The 19014-nt window shown below is 35.7% G+C and overlaps 1 protein-coding gene across 1 annotated transcript in view; it reads right to left on the minus strand.

Annotated features, from left to right (window-relative positions):
* The window catches only part of LOC145664547 (putative inorganic phosphate cotransporter), a 64468-nt gene extending 49496 nt beyond the window's left edge, over positions 1-14972 (minus strand). Inside the window, exon 1 of the mRNA XM_081731310.1 lies at positions 14803-14972. Coding sequence (XP_081587436.1) covers positions 14803-14857 — 55 coding nt within the window. The 5' untranslated portion in view covers positions 14858-14972. The remainder of the gene's footprint in view (positions 1-14802) is intronic.
* Positions 14973-19014: the final 4042 nt, after the last annotated feature.

Consider the following 19014-nt stretch of genomic DNA (forward strand, 5'->3'; position numbering starts at 1 on the left):
ACGCAATAGTTTGTCATGAATAGCTAAGATGTTGAGCGTTTTGTGTAGTAGTATTGCTCTTTGTTTGGTTTGGTTTTACAGATTTGATCAGAGATGGCGCACGTCAATGAAAACTTGACCCACTCTGACCCATGATGCACCACCCACCTTGGCCCACTATGAACCACTGACCCACCAAAACACATTCTCATCAACTCTGACACATGATCCACATCCTCTTTTCTACCGACTAAAGAGTTTATACTTGTAATAAAACCAGGTTGTCAGATTCTAACTAATCGGAGTTTGAATTTCTACGGCCAATCCCTCAAGCACCGCTGTTACACAATAATGATACAATATTGATAATACAATAATGATGGATCTGATCTTTACGATATAAAATGGTAAAGTGTTTGTCATGGGCAAACTTACGATGAATTTCAATTAAATTATCATAGTCTAATTATTTCCTTGTTGAATTATCGATATTTTTCAGTGGAAAAGCGGATGAGATTTGAAACTCCCAAATCAAGGTACGTAGACCAACATACAGAAGCTTACATTACAAATTTTATGTATATTTTTCTCACAACTTTATGGGATGATTGCCCTGTGCTTTAAGCGCTCCATATAATAAACAAGCTTTTAGCAATTATTATAAAGCGCATGGTAAACATATATGGATATATGATTCGATATTTTTTGTTGAGTTGATTTTGAGTTTAACGTCCCTTTCAGCAGCGAAGCTATATGAAAATGGACCTACCCCATGCCGTAAACGTCGCCACACCTAGTGGCCCACTTGCGGGTAAACGTTGATCGTCAATATAGAGACGAGTCGAAGGATTGCCGCTAGTGTCCCACTGCTGGCAGGGTTTCGTCAAGTCGAAACAGATATCTCGCGTCGGGGTGTTGAAGTTACCACCGCGTCGAAGCGAGGACTTCGTTTTGGTCCGCGCTCTCTCGATTCCTCGCGGAGAATCGCGAAGGTATCAACACGAACTATCCCCAGTCATGTGCATGCGGTTATTATTATATATTATTTTTTTCTGACGAATTGTTCCTAAAGTGAGCTCCGGGGTTCAAGAATAACCTCTGCCTCAACATCATGAAGTGAAAAATCTTGAGTGCGATAATTGTATGAATTTAGATGGCAACTGTCGTCGATCTTTAGAAAGTGAGTATGGGAGAACTATGAAATAAAGTAAATAGACACGCGTCATTTTGTTATAAAATTACATGGTGAACGCATTTTATCTTATCCCAAACAGTTATCGTCTCATATATACGGTTAAAAGAGCACTCTGATTGACCAAATTAAAATGATCTCAACGATTTATCCCTTTACAAGCGACGTCTCCTACATCGCCTCCGTGGCGAAGTCGGAAGAACACCCGCCCAGTAATCATAAGGTTGGTGGTTCGAGACTCCTACGGGGTGATTTTCTGGTACTTTTTAGACTTACCTTAATGTAAACAAATCACACATATGGGCGATTTAACATATTTTGGGGGAGTAATTTTGTGGTTCATTGGCGTTTTGTCGCGTCAGAAGATGCTGTCTACAATGCAGTGAGCAGAGACGGTTGGTGGGTCAGAGTGCGTCATAGTGAGTGGTGGGTCACGGTGGGTGGTGCGTCGCAGTGGGTCACGGAGGATGATGGGCCGCAGTGAGTCACATGCTTTCGACCCACGACCTACTGACCCACTCCAACTCTGAATTTGACACCACATAGAAAATGGAAGGCCAAAAATTGCATGTTCACCATATTTTATTGTTTTACTTCAGACAAGGGAAGAACGCGCGAATAGTGTTTGTGATTTTTACTGTCCTCCATGTTTCTGTGTTTTAATCCCTCTTCTTAAAGAGTTAGTGGAAAACTGTAAAAGTGAGTAAAACGCGTAAAAGTAGGAAACAAGGTACTGAGGAAGGTTCGTTAAATTAATTAACTTAAAAATAATCCAGTGCCTTGAAACACCAAATTCCAATGAATATAAGTATCTGTCCAATGCCGTGCAGTGAAAAATCAATGCTGGAGGCGAGAACACATGGCAGCGCCTCCGTACATATGAGTTGTCAATTTAAAGTTGACTTCTCTGGACTATTCTTTCTGCATAATACTTTAGTATTTTATCATGACTAAAATCAGAAAGTTTCAGCATTATTACACTGGAATCGTAAAAGTGTGTAATTACTGAATTCACTACAGCTCCAGCTTTCCTTCTCCTAGAACAGTGGTGTCTTAGAGTAGTGGCTTAAGCGTTAGTTCCGTAACGTGGGGGACGCGAGTTCGATTCCGGGTGTGGTAATTCAGTAAATTTTTACAATTACAAAATTGATACTTCTGATGTATAGTAACATCAAAAATATTCAATTTCTCTGGGTCTAACAAGGAGAAGGAAGACTTTGGTAAGAGAACTTCGGAGCCATTTTTTTCGAGATGGTAGTGCACATATAAAGAGTTAATTTTACGAACTGGGATAGCGCAATGGCCAAAAATAACCAAGAAAAACCGTCTTAATGTTTCCTACTCGCCGCATATATCGTAAGACGTGCAAACTTATCAATTGACTGCGTGACAGAGAGAAGAACCTGAGACTCAAATGCAGAAGGTCCCGGGTTCGATTCCCATCAAGTCAAAATTTTTTTTTGCTGCAACCAATAAAGTAGGCATTTGCAACTATAAGTAAAATATTAATTCACCATATGTTTATAATGTATTAAAACAATAGAAATTTTCAATTACTTGTAAAATCTTCCAATGTTCCATGTTAAATAGGAACAAACACAAAATTACGTCATCTGTATCAACCTTCGTAACTTCTGGCAAGTAACGTGTTTGGACAAGAATTGATGAACACATAAGGGCTAAACACGTTCTTACCTCTGTAGTATGGGCCAAAAATGAGTTCCAAGGAATTGTTCATAGCTGTACACAAATTGCTAATAGTGATCGAACTTACAATAGGGATCGCTAGTCACGAGAATGATCCTATTTAAGATGTCACCTCACCTATCTACTTAGAATAAGGGCGAAACAAAATGCATTACTGTTATCAGCTAACAAATCTTTATATTCCATTTCTTGTCATAAAATGATAATTCTATCTGTAAATCCGTAAACGTAATAATATTATTGCGTTCATGTGTAAACCTAAGAAACATCTGGCATTCTGTATATTTTTCTGTACTATGAACACCTTGGACTGTGTTACTTTTTCTTTCCATTGTGGTAATAATAATAATAATAATAATAATATTATTATTAATAATAATAATAATAATAATAATAATAATAATAATAATAATAATAATAATAATAATAATAATAATAAAGGAATAACATAATTACAATACCAATTACATAAACATTATCTTCCCATTCAGAAAAATTACTAATTAGCACGACGGGATTTGAACCCAAGTAGCTGCAATGAGAGTTTCCTGCTTTCACAATTTTTTTTTTCAAGAAATCGCCCCAACCGGAGTATTGTTCGTCACTGGCACCTCATGTCCTTTCGACGTATTCCAAACACTACAGGAACACGAACACAGAAATATTGAGGACAATTAAAATTCTGACCTTCCTCTTCAGAGGAATTCGAACCCCTAGTGGATTGCCCCTCATGATCAGCAGCCTCATGATCATGTGGCCTCAAGTTGCCACAAACTCCTCATATGAATATAAGAAAATAAACTAGTAGTTATGGAACATAAACATAGAACTGTCTATTTCTACACGTGTTGATACAACTTAAAAATTGTGAAAATAATTTCTGTCGTCTTTTCTTCTTTGGAAATTAGAAGTTATATTAAAGACGAAATGTAATGTAAATTGGAACCATCCCTGCAACTGATGACCAGCGCCGTAACTTAGATTCCTTTCTGGGAGGGGCCTTTGGCGTGGGAGACCCGGGTTTAATTCCCGGCGGGAGCTCATCTGGTTAGGATTCCACGTTAATCAGTAGGTCCACGTCCCATATAGCCTCGCTGCTGAACGGGACGTTAAATTCAAAATCAACTTAACTCTTTTCTGGGGGGGCAAGCATTAATAAGTTTATTTGGGCCTCTAGAAAAAGTTGATTTCTAATTATTGTGCCCCTCTCTCCAACTTTCTCTTAATCTTTATGGGCCCACCGGAGCCTGTGGGCCCTCCCGCACGGCAAGGTCTGCGGTTCCGTTAGTTACTCCCTGGGCCCATTCCATACATGGCAAAATTATTAAGGGAACAATATTGATAAATCTCAAAGCCATACGAATAAATATTACTCAATGGGTCCACGAATCATTTTTGTTCTATTTACCTTCTTGTGTTGTTTCGTTTTTGTAATGTAGCAACCCTATTTGATGCTTCATTTGTAATTTTATGTTCGTATCGTAAATGGAGTAAGAAAATTTTGTCTGAAAATGGGCCCCCCTCGAACGGCGGGGAGCTTCTCTGGGGGGCAGTTGCCCCACTCCCCCCACAAGTTACGGCTCTGCCGATGATGTAGGCTCAACTTGAAGAACATTTCGTGATACTTTCTTCATTGATCAACGTATATATATCTTGTTTTTGAGTTAAACAAGGAAATCTCGAGTAAGTCATTAAGACACTCACACAAGTTGCTTATATTTTCTTATTTATATTTTTATTTATATTTTGTTTATATTTGTTTGTTTTTGTTATATTTGAGTATCTTGATTATATTTTTCCATGAAACAATTTTAACTAGTTATTAGTTTTGGTGGAAGGTTAATTGGCGCGGTAGGTGAGTGGTTAGCACATTGAACTTCTGTTCGGTAGACCCGGTTCGAATCCTGTCGAGGCTGAAACGTTTTCAACTGTTCCTGTTTCAATTTCAATTTCAATGCATACTCAGTGTGATAAGCAAGATCTTCTCTTCCTTAGAAAGAAAAAGATGTTGGAATGAGGAGAATTGGAGAAGGTCTCTCAATGGAGTCAATCATTTACAAAGTTATTTCCAGTAGTTGTTCTAGATTTGATATTTTCAGCTACTTTCTAGCATTTTCTGATTCATATGTGATCAGTGTTTTTATTTCTTTGAATATACAATATATAATGAAAAAATACATTACATACACAGAAATATTGAGATTTACATATGATGTTCATTGGGCAACACGCTCTGAACCAGAGACCTTGATCTCAGAATGAAGAAATGTTTCGTGCGTCATCTACTCACAATTTTACTTCCATACAAACTTGACTCAGTGCTACCAACTGCTGTCAGTGACGAGAAAAGTTACGTGTAAGTTGGGTTGCATCTGTCTAGGCGTTCTCGCAACTGCAAAAGACCTAGACCCCAAGTAATGGAATTAGAGCGCTTAGGGGTGAAATTACTTTTGTGGCTGATTGTACATACAGGTATTATGTACACCTATGATAATCTCGATTGCATTGTTTCCTCCAAACACTCCGATAATCCTGAACTTAGCAAAATATTCAAGCGACTCGATAAATCGCAATCATACTTACAAGTTAGATCTTTCAGTATTTGCTGCTTTCAAACAATTCGAGACTGACGAACAAGTTGAGTGGCTCAGAGTCGTCGAATGTTTCTAACATTTCTTGAGTCTCGAACACTTCGAGTGTCTCGAACATTTCGAAAATCTCGAACAATTCAAGAGTCTCGAAAATTCGATAATTCGATAAAATTAAAATTCTTTATCGACGAAACGGTTTTGAAATTTTATTGAATTGTTAGCAATTACTCGATTATCGGAATGGTCCTAGATATTTTTCTATAGAACACATTGTAGAGTGAAGGTGTATTGCGCGTGGTCGAAATCAAAAATGGAGCAACGAACGAATATGCTTTTATGTTTCAAATTTGGAAAATCAGTGAAAGAGACTCATGAAATGCTGACAACAATTTACGAAGAGCTCAGTGTCACCTTGAAGTGCGTTTATGAGTGGTTTAAACGTTTCCGACAATCATGGGACCGTGAAAGACGACACCCGAACTGCATGCACCCCCGTCAACGTTCAAAAAGTGAAGGAACTTTTGGCACAGGATCGTCCTGTTACAATGCGAATGATAGCGGAGGAAGTGGGAATTAGTCGTGAGACAGTCCACCTCATAGTGGCCCTGGATTTGGGTAAACGCAAGCTTTGCTCCCGACTCAAGCACACTTTGACAATGGGACTAATGTAACTTCGGCTTGGCACCTGTGGAGATATCATCGACAGGGTAGATCGAGACTCTAGTTTCCTAAAAACCATCATCGCGATCGACGATACCTGGTGACTAACACGATCCCGAAGCCAAGAACCAAAATATGGAATAGTGGGGTCCAGGGTCGTCGAAAAGCAAGAAGGTGCGAAGTGACAGATTCCACATCAAGACAATGTTAATGGTGTTCTCCGACTCTGAGAGTCTCATCCATAAAGAATTCCTCCAGGTCCTCCCTGAGGGCACCACGTAAAATGCCGCTACGTAGGCCTACGTGGAAATACTGAAACATCTGCTGTAACGAATCAATCGGGACGATCTCAGTACACTAAGCGAGGGAATTGGACCCTGCTCCACGACAATGCCAGGCCACACTGTTTTTCTGGTGCAGCAGTTCCTGACCAATAGGATAGTTACGTTACTCAATCACCCATCCTACTCATCAGACTTGTCTCCCACGAATTTTTTCTTGTTCCCCAAATTGAAATTCTGAAGGGTTAGAGTTTTTCGGACATTCAACGTAATGTTATGACCTAGCTGAGGGTCATCTGTAAAGTCAAGTGCGCCAGGAGTTTTCAGAGCTTGTACAGCCGTTCAAAGAAATACATTACAATCAACGAGGATTGCTTCGAAGGACAGTAGGTATAACTCTTGTTTCAGGTAAGACGATAATCCGTTCAAAATATAGACACATTTACCGAACTTTCTGAAGAGGGGTTGTATTTAATATGTGCTCACTGCTAACAAGTCACAGTCTAAACTGGGTCACGATTTATTTACTTGGTGAAATAAAAGCTCATTGATTAAGAAGATCCATGGTTTAAATGCTGTTAATTAGGGTCGTGTTTGTTTCCAAAGTGTTTTATTGATTGTTTGGTTGGATTAAAGTTTACCATCTCTTTCAGCACTGAGACTGTACAGTTATCTCCCACTAGCAATCGAATCCGGAATCCTGTGCATCGAAGTCGTGCGTGCTAGCCACTAGAATAGCGCAGAGGCCCAAAGCGTTTTATTGTTTTGAGAATTAGCTTAACCTCAGCTTGTATTTTTAACTTATATTCATACTACTTGGCTACAGGACAAAGATCCTCAAATTAAAAAAAAAAAAAACTTTAGATGCAATAAACCATATGCATGTTACGGAATGTTGTCTGTAAATCTCTGGCATACAACTCGACTTAAGTTCTATTGATAATTACGAAGAAGCATCGCCTTCTGACGCACACTTTATTGCGATAATGTTACATCACAACTAATTCTGCTCTGAAAGATGACGCTTTCATCTTTTACTTGTTTTATTCTATTGAGAATTAGCTGAAAAAAGCATGATAATTCAGGGGAAAGCAAAAGGCTTACTAATGTGAATATCAGAACTTTAAAATTATACTACAGATAATAATGGTTAATATTATTATTATTATTATTATTATTATTATTATTATTATTATTATTATTATTATTATTATTATTATTATTATTATTATGGCCGTCTTGCACGAACAGTTTCTGAATACGTTCTGTCGAATAATGGTGTTGTGAACTAGCCGCCCAGTTCCTGTGATCTCCATGGACACCAATCCTGTGGGAACCGCGAAGGTCCGGTCCCTCATGAAGTTTGCTTGCACCTACGTAGACCTGTTTGTATGAAAAACCTCATTGATGCCTTGTTAGATGATATCTGACAAACCTAAATGTCCTCCATCTCAAAGTTATACAGAAATCGACGTCAATAGTGATATTTCCCATGAGTTATTTTGTATTTTATATATATATATATATATATATATATATATATATATATATATATATATATATATATATATATATATATATATATATATATCAAGTCTATAAGAATAAGCCACGAATAATATGCGAACTGAAAGAGAAAATTGAACGCACTATTACGAATTTATATTCGAATATGTGTGCAAAAATGATACAAAATTGAACTTTCAGAACCCATTCCAACCACGAAGCAAACGCGGATATTTGAACGATACTATATTATCTTCCATTGATTAGTTTTCACAAATTATAGTTTCAATATATATATTAACTAAAATTTATAATTCTGATAATCTTATTCCGCATTCAGCTGTTAATCTTAATGTTAATCTTCTTTGAAAAATAAGAGTGTAGAAGAAGGTATTACAACGTTCCTGTCCACACCTCCAAGAGATCATACTTTGTACTTGTGAAAAAGTCTATGCTCGAGTCCAAATATGTAGGTCTTACTTTCTAGAGGACTAATGAAGATAAAGAATTACGCTTTTCCATTCATACAAAGAATGTGCTACCAATATGCCCTTTTTTAAGTATAGAAGTTATAGGCAGATAGATATTGTTTGGATTTTCCGACAAAATTCGATGAGAATAATTCTACCTTCCAGGTATGAAGATGTTTCGTCGATTTTTAACAAATTTGTCAAATGAAAAATCCTTTCTTTGCATACGCCACAGATAAATTAGAAACATTTTTTTCTTTAACTGGTCTCATTTCACTACTGACTGTACATTAGTTTGTATACCGTACAGACAAAATTATTGACCCTCACACAAATAACGTATATTTTCCATTCCTTATGACGAGCAACTGCCTTTGTATACCTATGCTCTGAGAAGGCATCACATGGCAACTACTAACTAAAGTTCATCTACATATTTTATTCTGATTGTATGTTAGCTCTAAATGCAAATAAAAGAACATCAGCTTAGAAACAAGTCTATTGTTTGATAATTTGGTCCAAGAGTTCATATCGTTTAATCGCTGGCCAAGCATTAGAGATAATGCAGTGAACGTTGGTGAGACCTACTTCTAGTAATCAACACGCTTCTGAAATAAATGGGATTTTTCCACTGAACACGCAAACCATATTTGTATTTATAGTCTCATGAACTCTGTCCTATTTCGTACGTAAAGAAAACAGTATAGTGATTACTGTTTTATTGGTAAACTGTTTATTACCAGCTGTCAAAGTTGCAGATCCGACACGAACTCCAGAATTAAAAACATTAAGTGAATTCCGAATATTCCGGAAAAAAAGGATCCCAGGTATTCTGGGGGGAAGATATCCCAAGTATTCCTATAGAAAGGAATCCCAAGTAGTCCTGAAAACCGAATCCCAAGAAAAAGGAGTCTCGAGTATTCCTAAAGAAAGAAACCCGAGTAGGGCCTATTCCAGAAGAAAAGAAATCCGAGTATTCCGAAAGAAACGAATCATGAATATTTCAAAACAAAGGAATCCAAAGTATTCCATAAGAAAGGAATTCTGAACATCCCCAAAGAAAGGAACTTCGGGTATTCCTGAAGAAAGGAATTCTAAATATTCCCAAAGAAAGAAATTTCAAGTTCATAAGAAAGGAATAAGGAATCCCGGGTATTACGGAAGAAAGGAATTCCGAGTATTCCATACAAAAGGAATCCTGAATATTCCCAAAGAAAATAATCTCGAGTATTACGGAAGAAAGGAATTCCGAGTATTCCTGAAGAAAGGAATTCCGAGTATTCCATAAAAAAAAGGAATCAATGTTCCCAAAGAAAATAATCTCGAGTATTACGGAAGAAAGAAATCCTGAGTATTCCCAAAGAAAGGAATTCCAAGTATTCCATGAAAATGAGATCCCGAGTATTGCGGTAGAAAGGAATACCAAGGATTCAGGAAGAAAGGAAACCCGAGTATTACGGAAGAAAGGAATCCTGAATATTCCCAAAGAAAGGAATTTCAAGTATTCCGGAAGAAAGGAATCCCGAATATTTCCAAAGTGAGGAATTCCAAGTATTCCGGAAGAAAGGAATCCTGAATATTCCCAAAGAAAGGAATTTTAAGTATTCCATAAGAAAGGAATCCTGAATATTCCCAAAGAAAGGAATTTCAAGTATTCCGGAAGAAAGGAATCCTGAATATTCCCAAAGAAAGGAATCCCAAGTATTCCGGAAGAAAGGAATCCTGAATATTCCGAAAGAAAGGAATTTCAAGTATTCCATAAGAAAGGAATCCTGAATATTCCTGAAGAGAGGAATCTCAAGTATTACAGAGAAAGGAATCCCGAATATTACGAAAGAAAGGAATTCCAAGTGTTCCATAAAAAAGGAAATTCCAGATATTCGTATTGGAAGCTATTTCTATAAAGAGACCTGTAGCTAGATCGATTCTTTAGAGGGGGTAGAAATGAATAATAATAAGGGAATGACAAAAATATCAAGGAACAACACGAATGTTGTACATATTTACATGTAGTATTTTAAGAGTGTTTGTGTGTCATTGTTAGTAGAATACACAATCTGAAAAGAGCGTGTAAACAATCCATTTCAGCAGAATTATTTTTGGCGCCATAGAGGTTTCTTTTTGTCGATTTTATCGAAACTACACATCAAAATTTACCCTTTAATTTTAAGCTTGATGCAGGGCCGGCGCAAGGGGGGTCTAGCCGTGCCACCGCCCAGGGCGGCAAGTCTGATGGGCGGAAAACATTGAAAAAGAAAAGAATGCAGGAGCGGCAAAATTTGAGAAAGAAAATATTAAAGGGCGGCATGTGAAAGTACCGCCCAGGGCGGCAAAACTTCTAACGCCGGCCCTGGCTTGATGTAATATATAAACTGATATAATTATACCTTATCTTCGAAGAGTATTTTAGTTAAATACAAATTAAAGTATAAAAGTTAATCATAATTTGGGGCTATATCTCCTTAACCATTCTACCTACTGTCGTCTTGCTAATATCGTAATGAAGAGCTTGAAGAGGGTATACTTGAATATCAGTCTCGCTTTATGCCTAGCGTAGTTTTCCTTTAGCATCTATTTTTAGGTTTACAAAATTCATTTTTCTCAATTTTCAAAAACTACGCATGAGCTTTACCCTGACACATATAATTTTGTTCTACTCAGAGAGATGTATTAATTGTCATATGTCTGATTTTTGAAAGTTTGATTTTCTTCGTTAGACTAATAATATTGCAGAATTATTTCTGAAATCTATAATAAAGGTGTAGCTAATTTCATAAATGATATATTATATTGATAAATATTACGGCAGGGCGAAAATTTCCGGTCGCCAGGTCGCCATTGGCGACTAGTGTTCAGTAGGAATAGTTTCTGCCTAAAATTACGTGGCTGTGCAGTTTCTGTTTCGCACGAAAATAATTGCTACTGAATGAAAGAAATCATGGAATGTGAAAAGTTTTCACAGCGAACATGGAAACTGAAGTCTTCACAGCGTTATAATTTGCCCCTTGTTTCCCACCCTCAATCTAGAACTTCATAACGAGATTTCCAAATTTGCTTCCAATTGTCACATTTTGTGCAGTTTTACCTGTGATTATTGCTTCATGTGAGAGAAGCTTCAGAAGTCTCAATAGAGTTAAGACTGCTTACAGGAATTCACTGAAGACTGACATAGCGAATTACTTGCTGACAATTTCCATCAATGGCCCTTTACTTAAGAACTTTGATCCGAAAAGTATAATTGACAACTGGTACTTCAGTACAGAGAGAGAGAAATACACAAACGTGAAGTCTTAAGATAAGATATTTTTAACATGTACAGTGTATGAATTGTTCAATTCAGAATTGATTATCCTGAATCTACAGATAATTGTCTGGTTTTGAAATTTTATGCCCTGATGTAATCTCTTTCTTTGCCAAACCAAAGGCCGTGGAAGGGAGAGAGGTAAACTCTCATAATTTGTACGTGAGAGATACAGGCGACCATCATTTTTGGATTGGCGAGTGCGTCTGACTTCGAAATTTTACACCCTGTACTACGCTATACAAATCTAAGACTACAAAGGTTTATCATTAACATACAAATATTAAAAGAAAAATCACGGTTTCGCTACATTTACACTGCATTCACACTAAACAAGAAATTTCGTGATTTTTTTCCAAGCACTTCTTGTCTCATTCTACCCAGGTTTCATTTCGTTGTCATCCAGAAATGATAGTAATGAACCAAATACTGAGCGCAAAGCACTTGTTAAGATTTCCAAACTATTGTTGGAAGTCTTATACAACGGCTTTGTCCGCCCGTCCGTATGTCAATAAGTAGCTATCAGAGCAAAAGCGATAAGAGATATCGAGATATAGTTTTCTTGAAATCGATTCAGCGTCCCAGTAATTACTTCTACTGCTCCCTTAACCCTCTATTCAGACAGGAAGTGGTTAAAACTAGCCGTTTTTGGTTTCAACGATTATAGTCATAGAACGAAACAATTAGATAGTGACAAACTTTTTTTTTTTTTTTTTTTCAAACGATTCAGAGTCTCAAGATAACATATCAAGACTATACACAACATTTTACCAAAACCGTATGTGGTTCAAATTTACTATTATTTCCTGCTCCAGTATTGATTACCGTAGAGCAAAAATGGAAAATGCTATCAAAATACGATTTGTGCAATCGGTTCAGCGGCCCAATAATAGGTTTCATTTTCTCCGCTGAAGCTCTATTTGAACTAGAAGTGTTTGAAATTAACTATTTCCCGAAAACAGCTTCTCTTTATCTATGACCACTTTTACTTTATAGCGGTAACCGTCATAACTGGAAATTGACTATTTCTGTCACTTCCGGTTGATATATATTGATTACAGAAAACCGCTTTTCCCTATCTCTTACCGTTTTCACTCTATAACGATCAGATGTTAAAAGTGGAAGTAGGTCATTTCTGTCACTTCCGGTTTTAGTACAGAGATTAGAGTGGAGATGAAGCATATCCTCGGGATGCTTAATTGATTATTGAAAATTGCTTTTCGCCATCTATTACAGTTTTTATTCTATGGCGATCAAGGATAAAACCGGAAGTTTTTTTTTATTTCTGCCACTTCCGGTTTCAATAGAGTGTTAAGAGAAATTATATGTATTATTAGAACGCTAAATCGACCCCCACCCCCCAAAAAATACATCTCGTTATCTATTATCGTTTTAGGATCAAAAGATCCAATATATTTCAGGCAAAAATTTTCTTGTACGCCTTATATCTGGAGAACTACATATAATGTAGCCAAACCCAAGCTATCACTTAACTCAGTATGATGTGCTTATTCCGTTAAAAAAAAAAAAAAAAAAAAAAACGAAAACTCGATTTAGGGACTATTCAAAACTTTTGTGGCCCCTGATCCAAAAAGTCCAATATATTTCACTTAATGAAAAAAAAAATATATTGTACGCCTCATAAATGGATAACTACATAGAATAAGTGTAGCCAAACCCAAACTTTTAATTCAGTATGACGTCCTTATTCCGCAAAAAAATACGATAGCTCGGTTTAGGGACCGTTCAAAACTTTTGTATGCCCTGATAAAAAAAAAAAAAAAATCCAATATATTTCATTCGATCAAAAATTTTCTTGTACGCCTCATATCTAGAGAACTACATAATGTAGCCAAACCCAAACTATCACTTAACTCAGTATAATGTGCTTATTCCGCAAAAAGTACAAAAACTCGATTTAGGGACCATTCAAAATTTTTGTAGGCCCTGATCAAAAAAATCCAATATGTTTTTTTTTCTATACCGATCCCCATTAAAATCGAAAGTGAGTTATTTGTTATCTCTTCCGGTTTCAAGAGAGATTAGAGTGGAGTGTTATTGGGACGCTTAATCGATTGCAGAAAACCGCTCCTCGATATCTGTTACCGTTTTTCTTTAACGATCAAACTTAAACCGGAAATGGTTGATTTCTACCACTTCCAGTTTTAGACTCCAGTTTTAGTTTCTACCACTTCCAGACTGTTATGGGTGAATGTGAGATGCATTCTTGGGATTGCAGGAAACAGTTTCTTTCTATCTATTACCATTTTTGATGTATAGTAATCGTTAAAACCGGAAATAGTTAACTTCTACCACTCCCGGTATGAATATCTGCTCCAAAAACTAACTCGATTCCTAACTCTTGATCATTTACATCTTGACCAAATTTAGTGATGACTGATCGTATAGTTCTAGAAATTTGTCCCGCAGACGGACAAACTATTGCTGCTGTATAAAATATATTATATTCTATAGCAGCGATAGTTTATATTCTTTATAGCAGTGACAGTTTGTATATTTTACCCATACTCCTGAACGGTCCGGCAATTACCACAGGGATATACATAAACTAGCGCCTCTATAAAATATGTAAACTATGACTACTATTGAATATTAAATTATCACTGCTATACAACATATTGAATATCGTTGCTATAAAATAGTATGTAAACTATCGCTACTATAGATTATATAAATTATCGCTGCTATAGAATATATCGATTATACCTGCTATAAAATATATAAACTATCGCTGCTATAGAATAGATAAAATATCGCTGCTATAAAATACATAAAAATATAGAAGGTGAACCACTAGTTTTGAATATTCTTCATAATTGTCACAGTCAAGATGGAACATTGCTGTGCAGATACAATGAAAGAGATAAGACAATTCTCATTCCTTATCAGATCATGAATATTATCTTTAAAATTTTCTAACGAGAGCGTTACTAATCTATTGTTGCTAATTGGAGTGCTTGATGCAGCAGAAACAGATACACAACAGATTAAAAAGAAAGAAAAAAATATCAAGGTGCTTATTGTCGAAACTCAAACCTATAATATAGGTATAGTATATAATTGATGTATAAAAGGAAACATGCATTATACTTACCTCCTGGACATAGGTGCCCAATCCTATTTACAAACTTATCAAAAGAGATCGGCATTTATCTTGAAACCTTGAGAATGATTAGTGTTCTATGCTCTTCATAGTTTATGGAACTCTGTAAAGCTTTGTAGTTGCGCATGCGCATTCACAGGAAGTTTGGATGATACACTAGCTATAGACACGAACATCGCAAAATTCAAGAGGAAATATTTTTCTTCCTTTTTTTTTTTTTTTTATTTGCTGTAGCAGTTGGTTTGATAAAAGTGTTTGAAAAAAAAACAACAACAAAGTGTAGCTACTATCAGTGTTTGTTGATATAACTGAAGCTTATTCATTTTCCCCCCTAGAGTATAAAGTCTAGTGAGCAGCGTGAATGAACAGTTACTGCTCATACATCGCATTTGGGAACTCCTGAGTTCGAACTTTGTAGCGGCTATCTTCAGCGATATTTCAGGAACTTCCTTAGTTCCAGCAAGAGTACGCCTAAACTATGATCAACGGTTCATTTTAAAATTCCATCTCACAGTTCATTCTTAACTGTTTTCAGTATAAGATAACTTCTTTGACTGTCTAAAATTATGTTCATAAATAAATGGTGGAGTAGCCTATTTACAAATTTACGCTTTCTGAAAATTCATATTATTTTTGTGTTAATTTTTACGAATTAATTGTTCCATTTCGTGGTTTGTTTGCTTGCTTTCAATATATTCAAAAGTGTCAAAAGTCCTCAGATCTCTAGGTTTATAGCATGTAAATATTTTGTTTGCTTCAGTTGTATGTATTGTATTACAGTATATAGGCCTATTAATAGAGATTGAACAGCCAACGAAGACGGACGCCATGACAAACCGCTCGAAAGCTAATCCAAACACTCTATTCAGCTACTCTTCAACAGTTTAAAAGTCTGGTCAACTCGTTGGGGACAATAGTCATGAACTCAGAAAGAAAAAGTCCAGTAAGGCACTTAACTGAACGCTTGGTAAACCTCATTTGTTTAATCATTTTTGTTACAAGACTAGCAAAAAAATAAATAAATAAATAAATAAATAAATAAAAAATAGTCCATTATATAATACACAATTTAGTTTAACCCATCTCATCAGTACTCCAAATGATATCCATTCATATCCATGGACATTTATTAATATGAATCTATGTAAGAGAGACGGAGCACAACCTAGCCTAAAATACTTCCTTTTGTAACGCAGAACTAAGACTGTGAAATATACAGGCTCAATTCAATATCGGTAAAATATTGAATTTCCATCAAATATCCAAGAATACTAGGTATTAAAAATCCAATATTGAAAATACCTAAATTAATAAAATATTCGAGATTTAGACAACATCGATATTGGGATAGATATTTACATGTTGATACATGAAATGAAAGTTGTTAGTTACTTCAATACTCGGAATGGCATTTTCGACGCATTTATATTTGAAGTTTAAGAAAAAAAAAACGTGTAAGTAAATGAGGTTGTTTTTTTAGAATAGACGCAACAGCTATGCAACTCAGAATATTTTTGATAGCACAACATGCGTACTATACATCTGACGAGTCAGTCAATGTAAGCTGCAACTATTCTGAAAAAGAAAACGTTTCTTTCGAGAAATAGAGATAGATTGAAGATAACCTCACCTTCGCGCTTCGAGAGTTAAATCATCAGGTAATGATTTAAGTAATTCAATATTGCAGTGTTTCAATAATTTTCGGTACAATTTGTTTATTTGCCAAATATTGAAAAGATAACTAGATTTTTTGGAGGGTCATATTGACCCCAATTGATAGCAAAAAATTAAATTTATCAAAGAAATTTCTAATAAAATTAGTAGATCTATAGATCAGGGTTGATATCTTTAAAACAAAATGTTTAAAACAAGTGTTTAAAACATGTTTAAAACGAGGGTTGTTGTTTTATTCAGTTTGTTTTAAACGTTTTAAACAAAATGTTTTAAACGTGTTTTTTTTCGATGGTGGTTGAACATGTTTAAAACAACTAAAATATCAGATTGAGTAAGCTAATTTAATTTTCTATCAAACAACCCATCCTCTGCAGGATTTGTGCATGGAGTAAATTACAAGCAGAGTTATATTCTTTTTATAACAGCAATTACTAACGAAATTCTGCACATCAGTGTGCGTATAACTAAACCAACAGAAATTCAAATGAAGTATTTCAACATTTCTTAATTAACGGAGGTTAAACACACTATACACTATTCTAAGATCCAAATTCACAAATTCAAAACTTGTGGTATTTTTTGATCACTACCGTTTCCATAATAATGAAGAGTTCTCACATCATAAGCTAGAAGAAATGCTCTGACAAATACAATACAACTCATAGAAAAGAGCAGTGACTAGCCTACAAGGAGCAAATGACATATTTTAACTAAACAGTTTTCAAGATACATCTCTATCTGCAACATGGATAGGTAACAATGATTAGTGTCTATGGCATAACAGCACAATTAACTTTTAGACGCCCCGCCAGGGATTTTAACAAAATGGTAGACTCACGTTCGGGGCTCTGGTGACCTCCCTAATTATCACAAAGTCATGAGTTATACACCATTGGAAAGCTTATAGACCACAAATTCCAATGAGGTAACATTCGTGAAATTCTCGCCGTATTCGTAGTAAAAAAAAAAAAAAAAAAAAAAAAAAAAAAAAAAAAAAAAAAAAACAGACATAAAAAACATTAACAATATGAAAATATTGACTTTGCGGGGCCCTGGCAACCCTTGCAGGCCACCCTACGCTGACAAAATGATGAATGCGTAGGCCACATACTTGTGACAATAATGTAAGAAATGGTAGCCATTGCTGTCATTGCGTAATGATTTCGTTTTATGTAGGAAATATTAAAAAAAAAAAAAATGCGCAGAAAACATTCATTGAATTAGACATACTCTTCTCTCCTTCACTAGTACCACGTCCATATGCAAATCATTTTTGCTGCACACATCATGTGTACGAACAAAAATTATGCTTCTAGACCACTTCAGTGAAATATATCTTGTGTTATATGGGACCGTCCCGAAAATAAATGTAAATTAACCAAATTTGACTCCCTCTTCTTCTATAAACAACAAATACACATACAGGTTACTATCATGTAGGGGACTACCTCATTGCTTCACATACCAATTTTTATGGATGTACCACAAAGGGGGAAGGAATACCCGCCAAAACCTGATGAAAAAAAATTTGATGAAAAATTAAAAAACGAACTTCATCCTCCCTTTCACGGCCGTACATACGTACCCCCTATATACATAAAATGCAACTGAATGAAAGCTTCATCCCTCAAAAATACTTTGGTGCCAAATCATCTTTCTAGCTTAATTATAGGCTGAGCTATTGATGTTTGTTTTAAAAATAAATGTAATTTACGTCAAAAAACTTAAACTCCAAAAATTGGCTAACTTTGCCCCCTCCCTTCTCCCCCCATATAAGCAAGAAGTACAAATACACGATATTACCATGTAGTGGCCTACTTGATTGCTTCACGTAACAATTTTTATGAATCTATCCCCCAAGAGGGGGAACGGCCCCCCCAAAAAACTGTTGAAAAAAAACACACAAAAAACACGATATTTACCCTCCTCCCATATACATAAAATGCACAACAGCAAAGCTGCATTTTACAGGAATAAATTGGTAGTAAAACCATCTTCCAGCCTTAATTTGAGGTTTAAGACTGAGCCATTGAGGTTTAAAGCCCTGACATAGCAGTTGCGTCAATGGGCGTTTAAAGATTAAGAATGCAGACGACCAGTAGAACGTAACACAAAGAAACTAAACTACACATTCCGTGAACGGAGATCGGGAAAATCCCGATTTCTTTATCCGGAATTGAACATTTGAGCGGATCGAGATTAGGGAAGTTCCCGAAATTTGATCTAGCGGTTGAATATAGATGGCAAGCAATACGTAAGAGTGTAAAAATGTAATATATATGCGTACTTAGATTATTGTTTTAAACAAAATAAACATTTTAAACATGTTTTTTTTGTTTAAAACAAAATACTTTGTTTTAAACGTTTAAAACGTTTTAAACAAAAAAACATGTTTTAAACATAAAAAACGTTCTTTTTGATTTTTTTTAAAAAAATCATGTTTTTTTTCAACCCTGCTATAGATAATGTATAAACAGTTTAACACGTAGGCGGATAGTATCACAATGTTCGTGGAAAACGACAAAACAA

Source organism: Thermobia domestica, chromosome 11, assembly GCF_964235325.1.
Source record: "Thermobia domestica chromosome 11, izTheDome1.hap1.1, whole genome shotgun sequence".
In the NCBI taxonomy this organism is placed as follows: Eukaryota; Metazoa; Arthropoda; class Insecta; order Zygentoma; family Lepismatidae; genus Thermobia; species Thermobia domestica.